The 27,465-nt window shown below is 41.2% G+C and overlaps 1 protein-coding gene across 1 annotated transcript; it reads right to left on the reverse strand.

The window, feature by feature from the left end:
- LOC111821330 (zinc finger protein 239-like) lies at positions 1-27,046 on the reverse strand. Its single transcript, XM_023735365.1, has 6 exons — positions 26,938-27,046; positions 26,611-26,702; positions 24,229-24,361; positions 9,894-9,963; positions 5,049-5,163; positions 1-3,487 (listed from the first exon to the last, which is right to left on the reverse strand). The coding sequence occupies exons 5-6, from the start codon at positions 5,083-5,085 to the stop codon at positions 2,553-2,555; spliced, it is 972 nt and encodes a 323-aa protein (XP_023591133.1). The 5' UTR covers positions 5,086-5,163; positions 9,894-9,963; positions 24,229-24,361; positions 26,611-26,702; positions 26,938-27,046; the 3' UTR covers positions 1-2,552.
- Positions 27,047-27,465: the final 419 nt, after the last annotated feature.

Raw genomic sequence — 27,465 nt, forward strand, 5'->3', positions numbered from 1 at the left:
CTTGGAAGAAAGGTGTAGAAATCTACTTCTGCAAGAACATAGCCACTGAAAACCCTATGGAGCACTGTTCTACTTTGACACACGTGGGGTCATCATGAATTGGAATTGACTTGACAGCAACTGATAAATGTGATAACTCATGTCTCAGTCAAATCTGAGCCATTATATCTTCGAGTATTTGCTTTTCTTCAATTTTCTCTTTTTTGAGTTTCTGGCACTCCTATTAAACTTGTTTGCTCTACTTATTTTAATCTATATGTCTCTCACCAATTCTTTTATATTTTTCATCTCTCTCTATACTCTATACTGAATTCCATGTAATTTGCTAAGCTCTATCTTCTTGTTTGGAGCCCTGGTAGCACAGTGGTTAATAGCTCAGGTGCTAACCAAAAGTTTGGCAGTTCGAATCCACCAGCTGCTCCTGAGAAACCCTTTGGGGGTAGTTCTACTCTGTCCTATAGGGTTGCTATGGGCTGGAATCGACTTGATGGCAATGTTTCTTTTTTTAATCGTTTGCCAATTTCTCTTCAGCTGAGTATAATCTGCTATTTGACATGTTCATTGCATATTTTAATGTTAACTGAGTTTTAAATTTTAGTGGCTATATTTTTCATTTCTAGATACTCTATTTTCCAAACAAACCACTTATTTCTGTGTCTTGCTTTCACAAGGTTTCAATTCCTTTGTCTTTAATAATTTTAAAGATATATACTTTATATATTTTCAGATTCTTCTATTACCTAACGTCCCTGGGGTTCTTATTTTGCTGAAATATCTGTTGACTTTAATTGTGGATTATTTTCTCATGTTTTGTAATTTTGGATTATGAATTCATCCTGGGTTTATATGTCAAAATCCTGAAAAATATGAGTTAAGGGTATCTCACTTCAAAAATATTTTGTATTTGCTCCTGTAAATTGTTTCAAAGACCAAGACCAATTTCTATGTTGATTAGTCTGTTTTTCAACTAGGAACACATGAATAGGGTAAATTCTAAATTCTAAATCCTGTGAGATGCAGGTCAGTGCTTATGAATCATCAGAGTGAACTATTTCCCTACCCAGGGCTCACTGAGAGACCAACAAGTTTCCTGTACAAAGGAGATTTTTTTTTCCTAGTCCACCTTTTTCCTAAATATGCAGAATTTTGAAAGTTATGAATTCACTAGTTATTTCAATGCCAACTCCCTGCCTTATGTGGGCCCAAGGCTTTGTTTGTTGTCCTCCTGTAGTTCTTAATGCCCAAGCTTCTCAGTAAACAAAACCAAACTCAAAGACGGCAGCTACAGCATCAACTCAGAAACTTAATCTCTGGTTTTCTGTTCCCTCTACATAGTTGGCACCTGAAAACATCTCTTGTTCTCTTGCAAGATGAATTATACATTTAAAAGAATATTAGTCTTTTATTGTCCATTATCTGTGGTTGTTTATAGTGGACAAGCTTTCACATTAGATAAAGTCTACCATATTTTCATAACAGGGAGTCTTAACCTTACACACTTAATATAAATGTAAATAAAACTTAGAAGCTAGCTGATTGAGAGATATCAGAAGATGTCATAAGTGAGAAATGGAATGTGGCACTATAGACTTCGTGTTTAATAATAAATCCAAATTATTCCAGTTATAATGTGTATTTCAAAGACAAAATGGTACAATTTACTGTAGAAGATCTTGGTAAATGTCATTTCATATATTTTGGTGGGTGTGTCTACAAATTCACAGTTATTTTCAGTTAATACAGTTTCAAAGATAAAAAATTATTTTTATGCAGCATACTCAGGAACATAACTCCTATACGTCTCTGGAATTTCTCTGATGCTTATTAGATCTACTGTCTTAATGATTTAATTTAGTCACATATTAAAAAGCTTACTAACCACAGGGAATATAGATACCCTTAATAATTAAATGTATTTTGTAAAAATACATCACTCTAGAGCATCATTATCTTTTTGTTATGGATTGAACTGTGTCCCTCAAAAATACATGTTGAGATCCTAACCCCTAGTACCTGTGAACGTGACCTTGTTTAGAAGTAGGGTCTTTGAAGATATCAGTTAACATGAGGTCATACCAGAGTGGGGGGGTCCTAATCCTACCTGAGTGCTGTCCTTATAAGAGGAGAACGTATAGAGACACGCAGGGAGAAGACAGCCATGCGAAGACGCGTCTACAAGCCAAGAAACACCTGGGGCTACCAGCAGCTGGAAGACACCAGGAAGAATCTTTCTCTAGAGTGGACAGAGCATGGCTCTGTTGACACCATGAATTTGGATCCGAAGCCTCCAAAACTGTAAGACTATACATATCTGTTTTTATAAGCCACTTAGTTTTTGGTATTTCATTACAGCAGCCCTAGGAAATGAATACACCAAGTTTTAAGAGAACATGTTTTTCCTAGTTCACTAAATTGGTAGAATTTCACCTAGGTATTAATCTCTGCATACAGTGGCACTGGATTTCCTGCTGAAAGCTCTTCCGTATTCAGAATATCCAAAATTTTTCATTTCTAGATGTACTGTGACCTCTTGACGAATATTCTCTCTCACTTCATCCATAGAGTTTATCCCTAGTGTGAATTCTGTGGTGTCTAATGAGATTTGCCTTCTGGGAGAAAGCTTTCCCACAGTCAGAGCATTCATAGGGTCTCTTTCCCATATGAGTTCTCTGGTGTATAATAAGGCATGAGTTCTGGGAGAAAAATTTCCCACATTCACTGCACTCATAGGGCTTCTCTCCTGTATGAGTCCTCTGATGTAGAATGAGGTGTGACTTTTGGAAAAAGGCTTTGCCACATTCACTGCATAAATAGGGCTTCTCTCCTGTATGGATTCTATAATGTATAATGAGGCATGACTTCCGGGAGAATGCTTTCCCACATTCTCTGCATCCGTAAGGTTTCTCTCCTGTATGAGACCTATGATGTTCTATGAGACGAGAGTTGTGGGAGAAGGTTTTCTCACATTCTTCACACTTATAAGGTTTCTCTCCAGCATGAATTGTCTCATGTACAGAGAGGCTTGTCTTCTGGGAGAATATTTTACTAGAATTGTTGTTTCTTCTGAGTTTCTCTCCTGTGTGATTTCTCTGACGTTTATTGAGGAAAACCTTCTCCCTGTAGCCATTCCCATGTTCACATTGATTACATTCACAAGGATGCACTCCGGAATGTGTATTTTCAAGCTTTGAATAGAGAAATAAGTTCCCATGTAAATCGTACTCAAATTTCTTTCTCACAAGATATCTGTTAGGACTAAGTAAGTCTACGTTACATTCCAAACTCTTTCCATATGAGTCACATTCACGGGCTTGTTGTCTTGAAGGAACAAGGTTTGTCTTCCAGCAGAATATTTTTTCAAGTGCATTACATTCATGGTGCCTCTCTTCGGTCAATGTTTTCTTGTCTAAGAATGCAACCTGCTTCAAAAGTTTGCCTTTGTGTTCCTGTTGTCTATCTACTTGGTCATCAACTTGCTGAACTTCTTCTAAAAAAAGAAAACACAAACTTGTTCATCTTCCCAGTATCATATCATAGAATTAAAGTACTTCAGAAATGTTTGGAGAGGGGGTTAACTTTTTGGTTTCAAGCCTAATGGTCCAAACTAAATAATAATAATCCTACTACAAACATTTGCTAATCCCTTATAGCTTTTGAAAAGAAAATACGAGATTCTGGAAATTGGGACAAGCATTAACAATGAATATAAGTAGCTTTACTATGAACAAATTTTTTTACAAAGTAAATTGGGGAGAAGATAAAAGCAGACACAAGTAAATGTGAGCAAGAGAAAAACTGGAAGCAGATTCAGGTTTGATGGCATTGTTGTGATGATGAACCGGCTTGGGATGGTAGTGTAGTGAACCCTGATTTGTAGCATTTGCCATTTCCCATGGTGAAAATATCTGCATCACAGCAGATTTCAAGCTACCAACATGACATAAAAGAAAAAAGAGAAAATAAAAGATAGCTAAAAGCCCTGGTGGCACAGTGGTTAAGAGCTCGGCTGCAAACTAAAAGGTCGGTAGTTCTAATCTACCAGCTGCTCCTTGGAAACCCTGTGGGGCAGTTCTACCCTGTCCTATAGGGTTGCTATGAGTCGGAATCAACTCAATGGCAACAGGTTAAAAGGAACATGAAGTGGCATAAAATAACACAGTTGATTTTTTAAATCTGGCAAATTTATGAATCCCTGAGAGCAAGAGTAAGCCTATTTTACAACCACGGGGAAAGTGTAAGATGGAAGATTCCAGAAAAAGCTGAGCTAGCAAGGTCTTAGATGAGGACAGCAGGGTAGAATAAAAGGGATATGTCTTTCTCCAGGGAAAGGAAAGCAACATGTGGTGATGTGTGATGCATGGAGGTGGGAAGAGTAATTCAAGCATGTCAATAGTGGGCCAAATTTGGTGACCGCCCTGACAAGGAACACAAGAGAGTCCCTGAAGGAGTAGGAGAAAAGTGGGTGCAGAACTCAAATTCTAGTAAAAAGACCAGACTTAATGGTCTGACTGAGGCTGGACAGACCCCGGAAGACATGGCCCCTGGACTCTCTGTTAGCCCAAACCTGAAACCATTCCCAAAGCCAACTCTTTAGACATAGATTAGACTGGACTATAAGACATAAAATGATACTTGTGAATAGAGTGCTTCTTAACTCAAGTAAATACATGAGACTAAATGGGCAGCTCCTGTCCAGAGGCGAGATGAGAAGGCAGAAAGGGATAGGAGCTGGCTGAATGGACGTGGGAAATCTGGGGTGGAAAGGAGGAGTGTGCTGTCACATTACAGGGAAAGCAACTAGGGTCACATAACAATGTATGTATACATTTTTGTACGAGAAACTAACTTGAACTATAAACTTCCACTTAAAGCACAATTAAAAAAAAAACAAAAAACAGTGGGCCAAATTTGGACATTGGGCATACAATGTCCATAGCAGCTTGTAAAAATCGAACAGTTTCCTGAAACAAAAAAACTCCCAAGGTTCTCTTTCTTTATCACCTGGAACCTTATTTCCACTGACTCCTTGCATGCTGGTTCTTTCTCACCTGAGAAGCTCCACCCAAGGATCTCTTCCACCTCCATCTATGGTTCCTCCCCCTGCTCCAACCTGGAGATCACAGCTGGTTTGATTTGTGCTGAGCCACATGGGTTTCTGAACATCTACAGAAGCAGAAGGTTCAGGTTGCACAGTGATTTACGTATCGGCCAAAGAGAAGATAGATATTTCATTACTTGGGAGGTAAATTTACAAACTATCCAGGTGAGACCAAGACTCTTGGACCACTGGAACTCAAGGTCACACACTGCTACTACTTAAAAGGTTTCACAGTTGTACATAACTGAGAAAAGAAAGGTACTCTGACGTAGTCTGAGGAATACAGGGAAGTTGCCCTCACCCACAGTGACTAGGTGGTTGTAGTTCTCCAGCATCACATCACTGTACAAGGTCCTCTGGGCAGGGTCCAGCTGCTGCCACTCCTCCCGGGTGAAGCCCACAGCCACATCCCTGAAGGACACTGACCCCTGGAACAGCACATTCCTGATTAATCTGGAGTGGTTGGCACCAAGTATTGTGGTAAGGGTGTAGAGGAAATTGACATTACTACCTTCATAGGTCAGGTTTCCCCCTTTGGAATCATACAGAAAGCTTAATATGCCCCTAATTTTGTATTACGCTTTGTGGGAGAAAAATAAAAAGATCACTAGAAAAGACCTCCTTCTGGAATGATCTCCATTCATTCCTTCAGTGAGCAAGTATTTATTGAAGACTTGGCATTCGGCTTGGTGCTTGAGATGGAAAGCTGGATGCGACATTGCTCATATCCTAAAGGTGCTAATAGTCTGGTGGAGTGAGATGAACATATAAATGTAACCGTGTAATAAGATTTCAGTGAAGGCTATGACAGAAGTATACTTAAGTACAGGACAAGCACCAAGAAGGCAGCAGTCAATTCAACCTACCGATGCCAAGTTAAGCTTCATAGGTCATGTTTGAGCAGAGTCATTGTCATGGATTGAACTGTGTCCCCCAAAAATATGTGTCAACTTGGTTAGGCCATGATTCCCAGTATTGTGTGGTTGTCCTCCATTTTGTGATTGTAATTGTACGTTAAAGAGGATTAGAGTGGGATGGTAACACCCTTACTAAGGTCACATCCCTGATCCAATGTAAAGAGAGTTTCCCTGGGGTGTGGCCTGCACCACCTTTTATCTTACAAGAGATAAAAGGAAAGGGAAGCGAGCACAGAGTGGGGGACCTCATACCACCAAGAAAGAAGCACCAGGAGCAGAGAGCGTCCTTTGGACCCAGGGTTCCTGCGCAGAAAAGCTCCTAGTCCAGGGGAAGATTGAAGAGAAGAACCTTCCTCCAGAGCCAACAGAGAGGGAATGACTTCCCCTAGAGCTGATGTCCTGAATTGGGACTTCTAGCCTACTAGACTGTGAGAAAATAAATTTCTCTTCGTTAAAGCCATCCACTTGTGGTATTTCTGTTATAGCAGCACTAGATGACTAAGACATTCATAAAAGAGAAATAGTATGTTCTGGAGTCCCTGAATGGTATAAATGGCTAACGTGCTTGGCTGCTAATCAAAAAGTTGAAGGTTGGAGTCCAATTAGACGCATCTCAGAAGAAAGGCCTGGCAATCTATGTCCAAAAAAATCAGCCACTGAAAGCCCTATGCAGCACATTTCTACTCTGATACACATGGGTCGCCATGAGTCAGAATCAACTCAATGGCAACTGATTAGCTCGTTCCGATGTCTGAAGGATATTCCTATTAACAAGCATGGCATGAGCCAAGGCAGAGTCATGGAAAAGTCTGGTAATTTTAAGAACTGCAAATAGTTGAGAATGACAGTTGTTATAGATTGAATTGTGTCCTCCAAAAATGTGTGTCAACTTGGCAAGGCCATGATTCCCAGTATTGTGTGATGGTCCACCATTTTGTCATCTAATGTGATTTTCCTATGTATTGTAAATCCTGCCTCTATGACGTTAATGAGGCAGGATTGGAGGCAGTTGTGTTAATGAGGCACGACTCAATCTGCAAGATTAGGTTGTGTCTTAAATCAATCTCTTTTGAGATATAAAAGAGAGAAGAGAGCAGAGAGACAGGGGACCTCATACCACGAAGAAAGTAGAGCCAGAAGCATGTGTCCTTTGGACCCGGGGTCCCTGCTCTGAGATCTCCTAAAGCAGGGGAAGATTGATGACAAGGACCTTCCCACAGAGCCGACAGAAAGAGAAACCCTTCCTCTGGAGCTGGCGCCCTGAATTCAGACTGCTAGTCTCCTAGACTGAGAGAATAAATTTCTCTTTGTTAAAGCCATCCACTTGTGGTATTTCTGTTACAGCAGCACTAGATAACTAAGACAGAATTTGGTACCGAGAGTGGCATACTGCTCTAAACAGATACCTACAATGTGGCAACAGTTTTGAAACTGTGAATGGATAGAGGCTGGAAGAGTTTTAAAATACCTAATAGTAAAAGCCTAGATTGCCATTAAGAGACTAATGATGGAATTATGGACATCAAAGACAATTCTGGTGAGGACTCAGAAGGAAATGAGGAGAGCTGTCACTGGAGATGACCCAGATGGCAAGCAGCAGCAGCAGAGAACTGGCCGCAGCAGAGAAACAGCAGCAGCAGAACCAGGAGACCAGCAGCAGCAGCAGAACTTGGAGACCAGTGCGAGACAGCACTAGAGCCGACCCATGGAGTGAGAGAGTTGAGTGACTTTGGTAGAAGGCTTCCTGGCAGAGTAGGGTGCCTCTGAGCACTTATAAGTGGAGAAGGCTTGATGACCCATGAACAAGAGAGCTGAGTGCCTTCTGGCAGAAGTTTACTGGTGGAGTGGAGTGCTTCCAGGCACTTCTTGGTGGAACTACAGAGCTTTGGAACACTTGCCCAAGCAGGGCAGATACAGGCTGCAGCCCGAGGGACCGAGAGACCAAGAAACCAGGAAGCAGAAGCTGAAGAGACAAGGAACACAGGAAGCAGAGCTGTTCAGTCTCAAAGGGTATGGCCATCACCTCTGAGGTCTCAAAGGGTGGAGCTGTCACTAAGATGGACTAGGAGAATGGGGCCACCTAAAACCAAGGGAGCAGAGTTGCTGTCCCAGTGGGCCCAGAAGGTGGAGCTGAAGCCCAAGGCTGAGGGGCCTCCACTCCGAATCTGGACAGTATGGTCAATACCTAGAGTCTGGAGGGCAGGGCCATTGTGTAAATGGTCTCAGAGAACAGAGGATTATTTTCAAATTTTAAGGCTAGTGTAATGTGTTCTGCTGACTTGCTTGGTGCCTGTTATCCTTTCTTTCCCTCCACTTTCTCCCATTTGTAATGGAAATGTCTAGCTTGTGCCTGTTCCACCATTGTACTTTGGAAGCAGACAATTTGAATTCTAGATTTCAAAGGTAAAGAGGAATTTTTGGGTTTTGGACTTGGAGTTGATTTAAGACTTTTGCTCTGATGGGGTGAATGTGTTTTACATGTGATAAGGACATGAATTTTGGGGGGTCAAAGGGTGGAATGCTACTGATTGAATTGTGTCCCCAAAAAATGTATGTCAACTTGACTAGGCCATGATTCCCAGTATAGTGTGATTGTCCACCATTTTGTCATCTGATGTGATTTTCCTATGTATTGTAAATCCTACCTCTATGATGTTAATAAGGCAGGATTAGAGGCAGTTGTGTTAATGAGGCACGACTCAATCTACAAGATTAGGTTGTGTCTTAATTCAGTCTCTTTTGAGATATAAAAGGGAGAAGTGCAGAGAGACAGGAGGACCTCATACCACCAAGAAATTAGTGCCAGGAGAATAGCATGTCCTTTGGACCCTGAGTCCCTGTGCTGAGAAGCTCCTAAAGCAGGGGAAGATTGATGTCAAGGACCTTCCCACAGAGCTGACAGAAAGAGAAAGCCTTCCCCTGGAGCTGGCACCCTGAATTCGGACTTCTAGCCTTCTAGACTCTGAGAGAATAAATTTCTGTTTGTTAAAGCCATCCACTTGTGGTATTCCTGTTATAGCAGCACTAGATAACTAAGACAACAATATAGGGGATAAGAGGTGTGTGTGGGGGAGTAGGGGGGTGGGAGGGTGGGGGTGAGAGAGAGAGAGAGCACCGATTGAATGACAAATTAAGACTTTTCCTATAGGCAATGGGGACTCCATCATGGTATTTAAGGAACTGCAGAAAGATAATTTGATGTAGAAGAAAGGAATCACTAAAAGGGAGAATAAATAAGAGACAAATTAGGGCACAATTATAATCATCTACATGAAATATAGTCAAAATTAAGGTGGCAGCCAATAGATGGATCCTGATAGAAAAGAGAAAAACGTGGAACAGAACTCAAACTCCTAAAAAGTCTAAACTTACTGGACCAGTTGAGACTTGAGGACTCCCCGAGACTACTGCCCTGAAATACTCTTTAAACCTTAAACCAAAATTATTACTTGAGGTCACAGATTCACTAAATAAAAGACTGGCTCATAAAATATCACCTGTGAGTAATGAACTCCTTTTGAAAAACCATCTGTATGAGACCAAATGGTCAAAAATTACTCTAAAGCAAAGATGAGATGGTTAAGGGGGCAAGGAAACTAGAGTACTGGAAAGGCTACAACCAGAATAGAATGAATGAGAATGATGACACACTGTGAAAAATGTAATCAATATCACTGAATAATTTCTGTAGAAATTGTTAAATGGGAACCTAATTTGTTGTCTGCGTTACAAGGGCAACTGGGTAGTTTTTGGTGCTACTGGGAAAACAGGAGGAGAAACACGTTAGCTTCCAGACTGACAGAAAAGCCTGGTGATCTACTTCCAAAAATTAGCCAATGAAAACCTTATGGATCATGACAGAACACTGTCTGACTCACTTGCTTTGGACATGTCATCAGGAGGAATCAATCGCTAGAGGAGGTCATCATGTTTGGTGTAGTGGAGAACCTATGAGGGTGAGGGAGACCCTTGGTGAGATGGATTGGCACAAGAACCACAATGATGGACTCAAACATGCTGGCAACTGTGATGATGACTGGGCAACGTTTCATTCTGTTGTACATAAGGTCACCATGATTCAGAGTCGACTCCATGGAAGCTAACAACAACAACAAATACTGCTTAAGCCAGCCTAACAACATGTTTAGTACTTATGTTCTACCTGTTAGTTCACTGCATAGTGCCTAGCATCTTAAAAGGTTGCAAGTGGCCATCAGAGGTATAACAATTGGTCTCTATTCACTTGGGGCAACAGAGGAAGAAAAAAAGTCAGGAACAGGAGGAGGAAAGGGAATGTGTGGTTAATTGCTTCCACGAACAACTGTCTCCTCTGCCTTGAGACCACAGAACTTGATGGTGCCCAGCTACCATTACGGAACATTTTGATCAAAGATTCTATAGAAAAATCCTGATTAAAAGGGGGAAAATGTAGAACAGAATTTAAAATTCTCATGGATTCCAGACTTCCTGGAGCCATGGAGGGTGGATGAAGCCCTGGAAATATTGCCCTGAGATTTTTAAACCTTAAACCAAAAATATCTCCTGAAGTCTTCTTAAAACCAAATAGTAGTTTAGCTTAATAAAGAATGTTTGCCTTGAACATTATGCTCTTTTAAGATATATGGGATCAAACTGACAACAGCAACTTGAAAGATTAGATAGAAAACATAGGTGACAGTGAGTTTACGTTAATAGCGGAGGAAAACCAAAACCAAACCCATTGCCATTGAGTCTATTCCAACTCCTAGCAAGACTGTAGGACAGAGTAGAACTGTCCCATAGGGTTTCCAAGGCTGTAAATCTTTATGGAAGCAGACTGCCACACCTTTCTCCTGCAGAACAGCTGGTAGGTTTGAACTGCCGCCCTTTTGGTTAGGAGCTGAGTGCTTAACCACTGCAGTACCAGGGCTCCAATGGGGGAGGAACAACTTGGAAAAAGACAGTGAGAATTGTTGCACAATTCGAAGAATGTAATCAATGTCACTGAATTATACGTGCAGAAATTGTTGAACTCATATATGTTCTGCTCTGTATACTCTCAACAACAACAAAATAGAATAAATTATAAAAAACAAATGCTGCTTAAGCCAATGACTCCTTAACATCGATACTGACCTAGGGCAAACTATACCAGTGCTGTTCAGTAGACATAATGCAAGCCACACATGTAATTTAAAATTTTCTACTAGTCATATTAAAAAAAAAAAGTTAAAAAGAAACAAGTGAAATTAAGTTTAATTATGTATTTTATTTAACACAATATATTCAAAATACCATGTCAACTAGCAATCATTATTTTAAAATTACTAACATATTTTTCTTTTTTTTCCACATCACATTTTTCAAAAATCTGGTGTGTATTTTACATGTACAGCACATCTCAATTCAGACAGTATATTTTCAATGGTTAAGGTGAAATGTAGTCCTCTCAAAACATTCAGGTTATGTTTAATGGAAAAAATATTTTACTCTAATTCAGTTAAATGAAATTAAAACTTAAATGTAAGTTAAATTAAAAATCTAGTTCGTTGGTCACACTAGCCACACTTCAGATGCTCAGTGGCCACATGTGGCTAATGACTACCATACTGAACTGCATAAACACTATTGTGTTCCTTTGCTGGGTGCCTTAGTTATCTAGGGCTACTGTAACAGAAATACCACAAGTGGATGGCTTCAACAAACAGAAATTTATTTTTTCACAGTTTAGGAGGCTAGAAGTCTGAATTCAGAGCGCCCACTGGAGGGAAGTCTCTCTCTCTGTGGGCTTTGGAGGAAGGTCCTTGTCTCTTCAGCTTCTGCTTCCTGGTTCCTTGGAGATCTCCATGTGTCTTGGCATCTATCTTATCCCTTCTCTCCTCTGCTCCCTTGCTGCTTTAATCTCTTTTACATCTCAAAAGAAACTGACTCAATACACACCCTACACTAATCCTGTCCATTAACATAACAAAGACAACCCATTCCCAAATGACATGATAACCACAGGCATAGAGGTTAGGATTAATAACACATATTTTTGGGGAACAGTTCAATCCATAGCACTGGGGATAAGGTATTGATAGGTAAAACTAAAGTTCAGATCTATCATTATAGGCCCAGTTCTATTGTTCCTGTTGTTGTTAGGTGTCATTGAGTCAGTTCCAACTCATAGCAACCCTGTGTACAAAAGGATGAAACATTGCCAGGTCCTGCACCATCCTCACAATCATTGCTATGTTTGAGGCCATTGTTGCAGCCACTGTGTCAATCCATCTCGTTTAGGGTCTTCCTCTTTTTCGATGACCCTCTTCTTTACTAAGCATGATGTCCTTCTCCAGGGACTGGTCACTCCTGATAATGTGTCCAAAGTACGTGAGACGGAGTCTCACCATCCTTGCTTCTAAGGAGCATTCTGGCTGTACTTCTTTCAAGACAGGTTAGATTTGTTCATTCTTCTGGCAGTCCATGGTATATTCAATATTCTTTGCCAATACCATGATTCAAATGCATCATCAACTCTTCTTCAGTCTTCCTTATTTGTTGTCCAGCTTTCGCATGCATATGAGGCGACTGAAAACACCATGGCTTAGGGCGGGGGCACCTTAGTCCTCAAGGTGACATGTTTGCTTTTCAACACTTTAAAGAGGTCTTTTGCAGCATATTTGCCCAATGTAATACATCATTTGATTTTTTGACTACTGCTTCCATGGGTGTTGACTGTGTATCCAAGTAAAATGAAATCCTTGACAACTTCAATATTTTCTCCATTTATCATGATAGTCTGTTCTATAGTTTGTCTGATTCAGATCCCAACTCCACCACTTAACAGATGTGAGGCCTAAGGCAACTTATGTATTCTTATCTCTAGCCTTCTATACAGAAGACTGGGTCCAATTCATGGCCAATGTACCTCCAGTGTAGCCACCACTCATCTGTGGAGGCTTGAGGGTAGCTATGATGCTGAACAGGTTTCAGTGGCATTTCCAGACTTAAGACAGACTAAGAAGAAAGTCTTGGTGATCTACTTCCAAAAATCAGCCAATGAAAACTCCATGGATCACAATGGTCCAATCCCATTTTGCATGGGGTTGCCATGAGCTGGGAGCCAACTTGACGGCAGCTAACAACAACAACAGCCTCAGTCTGTTCATCTGTAAAATGAGAGGAAGGGAATAATAATAATTTCTATCTCACAGGTTTATTCATGAAACAGTATATGAAAACCACAGAGCCTGGCATGTAAGTGCTCAACAGATAGATTTGTATAACTTTTATTGCTATTATCCCCTAACAGGGAGACTCTCCCAATGTGACTTGGTTTTCCAAAAAACAATAGCTTCTGAAGAAGACACCAAATGAAACCTCCACCCTGACGCCCAGGTCTGACCACCTCGGGTCACAGCCAGCTCTCTCCTCAGAATGCAGTGGAGTTACTACTTTGTCTTCAACCTCATACTGGTCCTGCTCTAAGTCCTAGCTTTACAGAGCTCAGCCACTCCCACAAGATAGGTTCCCAAGATAGAAACCAAGGCCCTGTGAATGCTTTCTTTTCTGGAGGGGTCCCTGGGAGGTGCAAATGGTTAAGTGCTCAACTACTGACAGAAAGGTTGGCAGCTCAACCCCACCCAGAGGCACCTCAGAAGAAAGGCCTGGCTATCTGCTTCCAAAAGGTCACAGTCTTGAAAACCCAATGGAGTGCAGTTCTACTCTGAAACACACAGGGTTGCCATTGAGTCAAAATCGACTTGATGGCAACTGGCTTTCCTTGGTTTGGATGGTTTTGGTGTTCGTCCATGAGAACTCATTCTCCTCTGGGACTAACACTCTCCTACCCCTACTCCAACTCTGAGGTTTTCTTGGGAGCTCCCAGTCAGAGCACCCATTCCCTCAGTCCTCAGACATGGCTGACTGGACGAAGAGGCTCTAAACTGACACTAAGCAGGACCAACCTGAATCTTTCCCAGAGATCTTTGAGACTGGATCTAAGAAGGCGCCTGTATCCCTTCGCATGGTAAAAACTGTGAACATGAGGTGTATGAGCCAAGGGCTGTCACGTCTGGCCATGTGGATGGAGTCAGCATGAGAGAATGAAGTCGCAGAAATAGACAAGGGGACAAGAAAGGCTCCTGACAATATCTAGGTTCCCGTTGGGTTCTCTGAGGCCCAGCTGCAAACCTGCTCCTCCCATAGCTGGGGGTGCTCCTAGTAGGGTTTTTCTTCCTAAACTAGTTCTAGTTGGGTTTCTGGCTCTGTTATGGGTTACATAGTATTCTCCCAAAATTTATGTTGCAGTCCTAACCCCTGGTACCTGTAATCTTGACCTTGTTTGGAAATAGCACCTTTGAAGATGTTATTAGTTAACAGGAGGTCATACTGGAATAAAATGGGTCCTAATCCAATAGGGCTGGTGTCCTTATAAAAAAAGGGGAGACGGCCATGTGAAGATGGAGGCAGAGCTCAAAGTGATGCAGCACAAGCCAAGGGAAGCCGGGGGCCACCAGAAGTTGGAAGAGACAAAGAAGGATCTTCCCCGAGAGGCTTCGGAGGTAGCATGGGCCTGCTGGCATGTTGATTTCAGACTTCTGGCCTCCAGAAATGACAGAAAATAGATTTCTGTTGTCTGAAGCTGCCCAGTTTGTGGTATTTTGTTATGGTACCCCTAGGACACTAACTCAGGCAGTTATAACTTGGAGAGTTTGGACCAAAACCTTTCACATTCAGGCATTCCCAGAACCCAGGAAAAGAGAGAGATACTTCAGGAGTAGAGAAATCTGAGACGCTATCAGGCTGGTGGAAACCAATGATGTCAAAAGAAAAGACAGTGATAACCAAGTGAGCAAGGACTCCAAGGAGGCCAAGGGCAGACAGGTGAGGACAAAACTCTGAAAGAAGAAGGTGGCTTTCTCTTTAGACTAGAGGAGAAATGGTCACGGGGGCCCAACTACCTTCCCTCCACACCTTTGCCAAAGATGGAAGCTTTGAGCAGTACACGCTCCATCTGGTCAAAAGTTATTATGGAAAATAATGGGAAGAACATGCAATTCATTTATTCCTCCAGATGATGCAAGTGTTGTATCTAGAGCAGTTTGAACCATAACAAGGCTGTTTATGTACACCTGAGTATTCTGATCTGATTCCCTAAAGAACTGTAATCACAGATTTCTACAATGGTGTGATATCCACTTACACTGGAAAAGAAAAAAAAAAGGCACAGGAGACCTGCTATTGCATTTATTTCAGGGTTGCTGTTATTGAGGAGTCTGCCTGTTACATCTTGCATATGACAACCCATCAAATACATTTCTAACTGACCAACAAAGCTTTACTTCCCCTGAGAAGTTGATACGCTTTCTCCAAGCAGACAACACAAGCCATATGCTGGATTGCGTCTGCCTTTTTAAGAAGCAAGAACTGTCAGGCATAAATTTAAAAAAAAAGTTACCATCAAGTCAACTACAACTCATGGCGACCCCATGTGTGTCAGAGTAGAACTGTGCTCCACAGGTTTTCCAATGACTGATTTTTCTAAAGTAGATTGCCAGGCCTTTCTTCTGAGGTGCCCCTGGGTGGACTTGGACCGCCAACCTTTCAGTTAGCAGCCGAGTGTGTTAACTGTTTGCACCACCCAGGGACTCTCCATAAATCTGCAGTGCAGCTAATAACTCCATCAGCCTCTACAGGATATGCACCTCCACCCTTCCCAAGACTTGATCTTCCATTCTCTTCATCTGTTCTCTGATCCTGATTTCTAACTGTTTGGGTTCTTTTTTTTTTTTGGATACATTCTATTAAGTATCCTAAGGTCCTCTGTAAAACAAAGCATGGTAGGAAGAAATGCCCCACTTACCTGGTACATGGTCCTTCCCTGCTGTTCTGGGACAAGCAGACACCTGTGAAGGCAGAGATTGGGGTGGGAGTAGAAGAGGACATGAGAGTCCAAGCTGGCCCCATGGCCCAGAATCAGCTGCTGGAACACCCCAGCCCAAGTGGAGGAAGGACTGCTGCAGAAGCCCTGTAATCACAGCAAAGCCCTCACCTTAGAAAGGTGATGGGACTCTATCCTATGAGGCTTGAACTTGGACTTTGTTAACTTAATGAATGTGTATATTGTTGTCCCAGTAATCAATATGCGATGTATTATCCCCCTATTACCCAGAAATGTAATTGATAGAAATTTATTCGGAAGAAACAGTCATGAGTTTGGGCAAAGACTTAGCTGTCAAGATATTGATTACAATTTGAAATTACAATTTGATTACAATTACTCTGACAAAAACCAAATAACTAAATATCCAACTACAGATGACTAGTTAAATAAATATAATACATCCAAAGGGAGGGTGGAGGAAACTTTATAAAGCTGATAAAAATAAAATCATAGAAAAGTATGTACTTCTAGCACATTGATCATTGAACAAGGTGGCTGAAAACGATTTGATCCAACACAACACACACACACACACACACACACACACACACACACACACTCTCACACTCATACAGAATAATCTCTGAGAAGGAAGAAGATAAATGCTAATAGTAGTTATCTTTGGGTGGTAGGAAAACAATCATTTTTAAAATTTTCTTTTTTGTATTTATATAAATTCTCTAAGCTTCTCTGTAACATATGGATTTTTTTTTAAATGATCATTTTTCAAAGTTATTTTTAAAATATCTGTAGCCTACTAATCTTCAAAGCCAAAGCCTCTATCACCAGCCCTGCCCCTAGAGTTGAGGAAATTCACAAGAAAATTAAAAAAAGAAAAGAAAAAAAAAAAAAGTGCCCTTGTAGGAGAGTTCATTAAATTGAGCTAAGCTAATGCAACTGCAGGATCATTATGACTGGGGCACTCGATTCTCTGCATGTATCCTGCTGTCTCAGTTTTGTCTGTTTGTCCTCTCAGAGTTGCAGTCTGTCAAAAGTAACTTTTATTAAGAATTGTCCTGGCTGAACCGTGCTGATCTCTGCCCAGAAAGTGGTCCTGGTCTGGTTCTGCCACTTACAAAATATGGGATAAGATTTGATGACTTTTCCTAAGCCTTCCTCCTCCATCCCTCATTAGGGTCATCTTTTCCCAGGGAACAGGAACATAGGGGTTCAAAAGCAAGTATGCCATAGCTGGAAGCATCAACTGGACCCCACACCTATTCTTTCTCCTTGGACAGGCTCAAGGTTTGACCTTAAGTACGTTCCTACTCAGAAGAGGGACACCTTGGAGTTGCAAAATGGCCCCTGCTGCCTTCACTGCTGAGTCTGATCCAAGAATTCTTCAGAGACATTAAACTCTATGGAATTACAGTAGCTCCATAAAATAATTCTGAGGGTGTTTAAAAGAAAACTGCCATTCCACTCTTAGGTATATACCCAAAAGAATTAAAAGCAGGTACTCAAACACATATTTGTACACCAATGTTCATAGCAGTATTACTCACAATAGCCAGAAGGTAGAAAGAAATGAAGTGTTTATCAACTGATGAATGGATAAACAAAATGTGGTATATCCATAAAATAGAATATTATTCACCAATAAGAATGAAAAACTTCTAGAGCTAATGGAGGAATTTAGCAAAGTTGCAGGGTACCAGGTCAACAAACAAAAATCACTTGGGTTTCTATATACACCAGCAATGAGAAATCTGAAAGGGAAATTAGGGGAACAATTCCAATTACAATAGCATCTAATGAATAAAATACCTAGGAATAAATCTGACACAGATGTAAAGGACTTACACAATGAAGACTATAAAACACTGCTGAAAAGATTAAAGAAGACTTAAATAAATGGAAAGATGTTCCATGTTCATGGATTGGAAGACTTAATATTGTTAAGGTGTCAATACTACCCAAAGTGATCTACAGATGCAATGCAATCCCAATCAAAATTCCAACAGCCTTCTTTACAGAACTAGAAAAACCAATCCTCAACTTTATATGGAATGGCAAGAGGTCTCGAATAGCTAAAACAATGTTGAAAGAGAAGAACAAAGTAGGAGAACTCATACTTCCTGATTTTAACCATTTCGTGAACCAATTATTTTCTGCCTTTAATTTTTTGTTGATACCATGTGTTTTCATTAATGGAAGCATGCTGAATCACTGAGTGTGTCCAAATTTTTGGAAGGTAGTATGGATTTTTCTTGCCCCCTCCCATGAGCCTATTCTGTTTAGTGGTACATATGAAATACCACTAACTATGCCCCAAAGGCCCTATTGGAGTCTACTGGCACATATGTGTAACAAATAAAAATTTTCAAAATTTCTATTTTTCCTACCAAAAATTTAGACACCTCATACAATACCCTGTAAAAACTAATTTGCAGAACACACCCGTTACTTCTATTTCAGTCATAAAGGTCCCTGCCTTGCGGCATCATGCACTGTCAGTGATGCAGTAGCTTCCCAATAAATCTTTAGAGGCAGAAAAAGTACTCGGTCCCTAGAGGTACCCGTGAGCACAAAGGTTTAAAACATACTATACGGCTACTGGTGGCGTAGTGGTTAAGAGCTACGACTGCTAACCAAAAGGTCGGCAGTTCAAATCCACCAGGTGCTCCTTGGAAACCCTATGGGGCAGTTCTCCTCTGCCCTATAGGGTCGCTATGAGTCGGAATCGACTCGACAGCAATGGGTTTGGGTTTTTTTTTTTTTTTTGGATACAGCTAGAATAATCAAAGTAGCCTGGTACTGGTATAACAATAGACACATAGAATAATGGAATAGAGTTGAGCATCCAGAAATAAATCCACACATCTACAGTCAATGGATTTTTGACAAGGGTGCCAAGTCCATTCAATAGGGAAGAAGAATCCCTTCGATAAACGGTGCTGGGCCAAAGAAGACATTCAGGCAGCTAACAGACACATGAGGAAATGCTCACGATCATTAGCCATTACAGAAATGCAAATCAAAACTACAGTGAGATACCAACAAGGTGGTAATCCAAAAAAACACAAAATAATAAATGTTGGAGAGGTTGTGGAGAGACTGGCACACTTATACACTGTTGATGGGAATGTAAAATGGTACAATCACTTGGAAAATCCATTTGGCGCTTCCTTAAAAAGCTAGAAGTACCATATGATCCAGCAATCCTGCTCCTTGGAATATATCCTAGAGACATAAGAGCCATCACACAAATAGATATATGCACACCCATGTTCACTGCAGCACTGTTCGCAATAGCAAGAAGAGGGAAACTATCTAGGTGCCCATCAACAGACAAATGGATAAACAAGTTATGGTATATTCACACAATGGAATACTACGCAACAATAAAGAACAACGACGAAGCCATGAAACATTTTATAACGTGGAGGAATCTGGAAGGCATTATGCTAAGTGAATTTAGTCAGTCGCAAAAGGACAAATATTTGAATAAGACCACTATTATAAGAACTCAAGAAAAGGTTTAAACACAGAAGAAAGCATTCTTTGATGGTTACGAGGGTGGGGAGGGAGGGAGAAGGGTATTCACTAACTAGATAGTAGCAAGAATTATCTTAGGTGAAGGGAAGGCCAACACACACTACAGGGGAAGTCACAACTGGACTAAACCAAAAACTAACAAGTTCCCTGAATACAACCAAACACTTTGAGGGACAGAGTAGCAGGGTGGGGGTCTGGGGACCATGGTTTCAGGGGACATCTAGGTCAACTGGCATAACAAAGTTTATTAAGAAAATGTTCTGCATCCTACTTTGGTGAGTGGCGTCTGGGGTCTTAAAAGCTAGCGAGCGGCCATCTAAGATGCATCAATTTGTTCCAACCCACCTGGAGCAAAGGGGAATGAAGAACACCAAAGACACAAGGAAAATATTAGCCCAAGAGACAGAAAGGGCCACATAAACCAGAGACTCCATCAGCCTGAGACCAGAAGAACTAGATGGTGCCGGGCTACGACCAATGACCACCCTGACAGGGAACACAACAGAAAGTCCCTGACAGGCAGGAGAAAAGTGGGCTGCAGAACTCAAATTCCAGTAAAAAGACCAGATGTAATGGTTTGACTGAGACAGGAGGGACCCTGGAAGAAATGGCCCCCGGACTCTCTGGTAGCCCAGAACTAAAACCATTCCTGACACCAACTCTTCAGACAAAGATTAGACTCAACTATGGGACATAAAATGATACTCTTGAGAAAATGTGCTTCTTAGCTCAAGTACATACACAAGAGTAAATGGGCAGCTCCTGTCTGGAGGTGAGATGAGAAGAAGGCAGAGAGGGTCAGGAGCTGGTTGAATGCACATGGGAAATTCGGGGTGGAAAGGAGGAGTGTGCTGTCACATTACAGGGAGAGCAACTAGGGTCACATAACAATGTGTGTATAAACTTTTGTATAAGAGACTAACTTGAATTGTAAACTTTTACTTAAAGCAATAAAAGAAAAAAATAATAAGTGATGCTGGGAAAATTAGATTTCCACATGCAGAAAAATGAAACAGGATCCATGCCTCACACCATACACAAAAACAAATTCAAAATGGATTAAGGACCTAAACACACAAACTAAAACCTCAAAATTCTTAGAAGAACAAGCAGGGGCAATGCTGTGAGGCCTAGCTTTCAACAGTGAATTATCTAATATAATAATAACAAAAGCACAAACAAAAAAAGACAAAATAAATAAATGGGATCTCATAAAATTTTAAAACTTCTTTTTTATGGTAAAAAGCCTTTACCAAAAAAGTAAAAAGACAAGCTAATGACTGGAAAAATATCTTCAGAAACCATATATCCAACATGAATTTATTAACCAAAATATATATAAAACTTTGACAAGTTAACAACAAAGGCAAATAACCCAATCATAAAATGGGCAAAGGACTAGAATAGATATTTCACCAAAGAGGACATTCAAATGGCCACCAAACACATGAAAAGATGCTCAGTGTCATTAGTCATCAGAGAGATGCAAATCAAAACCACAATGAGATACCACTTGATCCCCCACTAGGATTGCTAAGATTTAAAAAAAAAAAAGAAAATGAGAAATGTTGGCAAGGATGTGGGGAAATTGGAACCCTTATCCATTGCTGGTGGGAATGTGAAATGGTACAGCCATTGTGGAAAACAGTGTGGCAGTTCCTAAAAAAAATAAAAATAGAACTACCATATGACCTAGCAATTCCACTCCTAGGTATATACCCAAAAGACTTGAAAGCAGAGGCTCAAACAGAGATTTGTACACCAATGTTCACAGCAACACTTCACAATAGTCAAAAGGTAGAAACAACCTAAATGCCCATCAGCAGATGAATGGATAAACAAAATGTGGCACATATATACAATGGAATACATTCAACCAGTAGGACAAATGAAGTCTTGATACATGTTACAGCATGGATGGAGCTTGAAGACATTACGCTGAGTGAAATAAGCCAATCACAAAAGGGCAAATATTCTATGACCTCACTTATATAAAAAGATAAGAAAAGGCAAAGTGTAGACACCAAAGTTTATTAGTGGTTACCAGGGGTAGGAGGGAGAGGAAAAAGCAGGGGTTAACGGTGACGGAAAAATCGCATTGATTAAGGGTAGGGTTGCACAGCCAATTATTGCAACTGTGGCCAATAAGTTGTACATCTATAAAAAGTTGAACTGGTAAAATTTGTGTGATATATTTACTTACAACAATAACAACAACAAAAAAAGAGTAGCTGCTGAGGCTGCTTATGTACAACCAAAAACCTCATGGGATTTAGTTCCTTGGTTTGGAGGTTTAGGGTCATGGTTTCATGGGATATCCCAGTTAATCGGCTTAATAACATGTTTAGTGTTTCTTTTTTACCTCCTAGTTTATTGCATAGTGCCTGGGATCTTAGAAGTTTGCAAGCAGCCATCCAAGGCACAATAATTGGTCTCATTCTCCTGCAGCAATACAGGAAGAAGGAGAGTCAGGAACAGGAGAAGGATATGGAACATGTGGCTAATTGCCTCCATGAACAACTGCCTCCTTTGCCATGAGACCAGAACTGGATGGTGCCTGGCTACCATTACTGAACATTTTGATCAAAGAGTCTATAGAAGAATCTTTCATATAAAGGGGGAAAAACGCAGAACAGAATTTAAAATTCTCATGGACTCTAGACTTTCTAAGCCATGGAGGGTGGATGAACCCCCAAAACTGTTGCCCTGAGATAATCTTTAAACATTAAACAAAAAATATCCCCTGGAGTCTTCTTAAAACCCAACAATAGTTTAGTTTAACTAGTAAAAAATGTCTGCCTTGAGCATTATGCTCTTTTAAGAACTATCTATACCAGATCAAACTGACAACAGCAATTCAAAAAATTAGCTGGAACCTTAGGGGGCAGTGAGTATATGTTAATGGGGGAGAAACAACTCAGAAAAGCTGGGTGAGAAGGGTTGCACAACTCGAAGAATGTAATAAATGTCACTAAGTGAAGTTGTATATGTAGAAACTGTTGAACTGGTGTATGTTTTGCTGTGTATATTCTCAAGAACAACAACAAAATAAAAACAAAAAGAGAGCAAATAGGGAAAAATGTAAACAACCAGTGAATCTGGGTAAACAAAAAATCCATTGCCACTGAGTCGATTCCGACTTATACGGACCCTATAAGATAGAGTAGAACTGCCCCGTAGGGTTTCCAAGTCTGTTATCTTTTCGGAAGCAGACTGCCACATCTTTCTCCTGTGGAGCAGCTGGTGGATTCAAACCACTGCCTTTCAGCTAGCAGCCAAGCACCTTAACCACTGTGCCACCATGGCTCCTGTAAAAGGTACATAATTCTTTGCAGTATCCTGGATAATGGGTACATAATTGTTTGTAATATACCCTTTCCTCACTTACTGACATGGTTAGGTTCCAAAGACCAGGTTGTTATGCAAAAATTGGCATTATGAGAAAATGGAGGATGACCACATAAGATTACAAAATGGAGGATGGCTACATCATTACATAACAGCCAAATTACATCATTACATAACTGCCAAACCACTGAGAATCATGGCCCACCCAAGCTGACACATAACCTTAACCATCACATCCGGCGTTACTCTTGCCTCACACCCCAATGTTTGTAACTGCCAGACGTATGTGTTAATCCAAAACAGTCAGATAGATTTTTTTACTATTGTCGTAAATGAAAAATGTCGGATAATGAGATAGTAGGTGCGGAATAGGTGTATTCTTATAACTCTTCTGTAAGATTGACAATTTCAAAATAAAATTGATAAGTTTTCCATTAAAAAGAAAAAAAGAATATAGTGGTAACCTTTAAAGGGGGATAGTGACTGGAAGGGGGCATGAGGGAGCTTTCTGGGGTGATGGAAGCACGCTATATTTTGAGCTGGGTGGTGGTTACATGGGTGTGTACATATATAAAAACTCTCACTGAGTGTACACCGAAGATTTGTTCCCCTTACTGTATGTATTTACTTCACTAAAAAAGAAAACTAAACTATGGAAAATCTTGTCTATTAAAAAAAAAAAGTGAAGAACTGATACATGCTACAACATGGATGAATCTTGAAAACATTATGCTAAATGAAAGAGGTCAGACACAAAAGGCCACATATTGTATGATCCCACTTATGTGAAATATCCAAAACAGGCAAATTCACAGAGACAGAAAGCCAACTGCTGGTTACCAGGGGCTGGGGGTGGGGGGTGGGGGAGAGGACAATGAGGAGTAACTGTTTAATGGATATGAAGTTTCTTTTTGGGGTAAGGAACATACTTTGGAACTAGACACGGGTGGTGGTTGCACAACATTGCAAATGAACTAAGTTCCAGTGAACTGTACCCTTTAAAAGGGTTAATTTTGTTATGTGAATTTTACTTTAATTTTTAAAAAAGTGGTTTGGAGGTTATCCTTGAATTTCACAGTGATCGCTTCCCTACTAGTCTAAGCCCTCTCACATTGTAAAGCAAGATACCCTTCTTTCTCCTATCAAACCCTCCACTAAACAAAATCCAAGATGATTCCTTGATGTGATGATATCACTCAGATTAGCTGTCAGCAAGCAGCTCAGGGCTGTTTCAGGCACAGGGACTCTGGAAGCTACTCTATAGCATGACCCTCCAACGTCAGCCCTAAACTATGTCAAGAGGCCTCAGAACAGGGCTCTCTCTTTCCAAAGCAGATTCATTTCTGCTCCCTAGGTTGGCTTCTTTACAAGAATTATTTTATTCCTTGGATTCCTGGGACTTGAGGACTTGGGTAAATGAACTTGATTGCCAAAGCTCAGCTCTCTTGCTGAGAACTTACCTTCCTTTGGAGGCTTAGCTTCAGCCTTCAGATACTCTCTGGGAGACAGAAACCAGCTTAAATATGCAGAAAGGATTGAGCTGCCTTAGTTATGAAGTCCGATCCTCAGCCTTTGCAAAGACACTAAGCAAACCTAGAAAAAAATAAAAGACATGGTGAGGCTCATGTGACAACAACAGCAGGATAATTTATCTCTGAGTTGGTTTCCATAGTTACAAGGGTGTGATTAGTAATTATAACCATACTGAACATGTAGTATTTCCTGTGTGACTCAAATAAGTAGAAAAGTAGAAGTAGAAAAGGCATTTGGCTAGATGCAATAATATTTAAAAATACATCTCTTTATATAAATGTTTAAAGTTTTTTAAGGTATGTGTATATACACATACACACATATATATACACACATATATATGTGTAAATACATATACCCAAAAACCCACTGCCATCAAGTCAATTCCAACTGACAGCAACCCTATAGGACAGAGTAGAACTGCCTTAGGGTTTCCAAGGATGTAAACCTTTACGGAAGTAGACTGCCACATCTTTCTCTGGCATATATACGTGTGTGTGTGTGTGTGTGTGTGTGTGTGTGTGTGTGTGTGTGTGTGTGTGTGTGTGTGTGTGTGTGTATTTGGAGCCCAGGTCCAAAACAAGAAAGAAAGGAAGAAAGCAAGAAAAATCTCCCAAGATCGGAGGCTAGAACTAAGATCACATCACACTGGTTAAACAATGATATTGTACCAATGAGGCTTATTTCCTGATTTTGATCACTATAAATAATTCAATGCCACAAATTTGAAATTAAAATGGACAATTTTCTAGAAAAATATAAATAACTAACATTGACTGACAAAGAAACACAAAATCTGAATAAACCAATCAACATTAAATGAAATAGATGTACATTTTTGAATATGGATAATTTTCATATTACCAGTTCACTTTTCCCCCAACTCACATTCATTAAGGGATACTAAGATTTGGTTTGGAGTCCTGTGTGACACAGTTAAGCAAAAGGTTAACCAAACAGTTGGCAGTTTGAACCCACCCAGGAGCACCTTGGGAGAAAGGCCTCTGGCGATCTGCTTCTGAAAGGTCACAGCCTTGAACATCCTACGGAATTCAGTTCTACTTTACACACCTGGGGTCACCACGAGTCAAAATCGACTCAATGGAATTGAGCTTTTTGTTATTGTATTTTGGAGTTTCTGTGATGAAAGATGTGATGAAAAAGTTTGAGTGATGAAAAAATTTAGAAAGAAACAATGGTAATAGAGACATAACATGGTGAATATAACTAATATCACTGAACTGGATGTAAAAATGGTTGAAATGGCAAATGTTTTATTATATGTATTTCCCCACAATAAAAATTAAATTCATATATCAAAGAAACACCAGTCCCAAATGCTTTTACAGGAATTGTATCAAGTTCTATTCAAGTTCTATGCAATGTATATAAAACAAAACAGATTTGTATCTAGAATATATGAAAAAATCCTAAACATAAATCAGTAAGAAAAAGACAATCCCAAAGAAATAGAGGCAAAGGTTATGAACACACAAAACAATCCTATGTATTGTTTATGGCTACATTCATATCTAGTAAGTAAATACATAAGGGGCCCCAGTGGCGCAACGGTTAAGTGTTCCGCTCTTAACCGAAAGGTTGGAGGTTCGAACCCACCAGCGGCTCTGAGGGAGACGATCTGGCGATCTGCTGCTGTTAAGACTACGGACAGGAAAACACTGTGCGGCAGTTCTACTCTGTCACATGGAGTCGCTCTGAGTCGGAATCTACTGGACCACACACACAACTAGTAAATTCAGACAGGAAGGATACATAGCAATTTCAGAAGAGCTGTTACCTCTAGAGTGAGAAGGAGGAGAATGGACCCAGATACTGTTCTTAAAGGGGCCCGGAGAGCCCGAAATAACAATTTTCCATCCTTCCTTGGTTTCCCTCATAGTTCAAAGCCAACAGTGGCTGCAACATAGGATCTGCAAGAGTGAGGGGAAGGAGCCTTGGTGGCGCAGTGGTTAAGCGCTGGCTGCTAACCATAAGGTCAGTGGTGCAACCTACCAGCAGCTCCGCGGGAGAAAGATGTGGCAGTCTGCTTTCATAAAGATTTATAGCTTTGGAAACCCTATAGGGCAGTTCTACTCTGTCCTATAGGGTCGCTGTGAATCGGAACCGTCTTGAGAAAACAGGTTTGGTTTTTGGTTTCCTCGGCAGTCGCCCTCCATCCCCCCGTAACCCTCCCCAAAAAGAGGCCCAGCCACCTGACGAGGCACAAATTGAGTTTAAAGACCTAGATGGGCAGAGAAGCTCTAGGTCATCGGACGAAAACAAATCCACAGTCAGGAAGGAGGGGTTACCTTTCCGGAGAGAGAAACTCAACTGGGCCGACGCTGTCACCATCATCCTCCGCGTTCCCTGCTGGATATGGATGGTGTGCCTCTGACCGAGGCTGCGGGAGGAGCGAGAAGCCAAGAGCTCACAGGCTGGCCCGCTACCTCCGGACCCACCCACCTACACCGCCCACCACTCCAAACTGGAAACTAAACCCGCACCCCGCACAAGATGTCACAAGGAGCCCGCAGCAGGCCTCTCCTACCGGGCACAGAATCGCGAACCTGCACAGAGCCAACAAAACACGCACCCTGTGCTGCCAAACCCCTCCACCAAGTGGACGCGAGCCGCACCTGCGCTGTCTACGCAGCTTGCAGCAGACAGCACCGCTTCTCTACATCCGCAGCACAAGGTTCCAGAACAGACTGGGTCCGCGACTCTAGTTGCCGTGGGATTAGCTGCAGCAACTTCAAAACTGGGTTTAAGCCGCTAGAGTCTGGGGGAACTACAACTCCCAGAAGCCTCATCGCCACTGCGCTTCCGATCGCGGCGAGGCATTGCCTGCCGCGGGGGAAGCTGGCGTGGGTGGCCCGGCCTGAGGTTGTGAGCCAGCGGGGAGACCTTTGGCGCTGCGGCTTGAGTGAAGGGGGTGAGCTGGCAGTGATTGTACCCTGTTACCTACTCCCGGGGCTCGCAATCACCTTGGCTTCATCCCACCTGGACTTCTTATGTGTTCCAGGCGCTGTTGTACACTGAGGTGTGCGTTCTGTCTCTGAAACCGGCCCCAGAACCAAAAAAGTACGACATGGACCTGTCTTTAGGCCTCGTTCCTACAGAGTTTACTACCTGAGGGCCTCCATATCAGGCACTTTATATTTTTA

This window comes from Trichechus manatus, unplaced genomic scaffold (genome assembly GCF_000243295.1).
Source record: "Trichechus manatus latirostris isolate Lorelei unplaced genomic scaffold, TriManLat1.0 scaffold00077, whole genome shotgun sequence".
Taxonomy (NCBI): domain Eukaryota; kingdom Metazoa; phylum Chordata; class Mammalia; order Sirenia; family Trichechidae; genus Trichechus; species Trichechus manatus.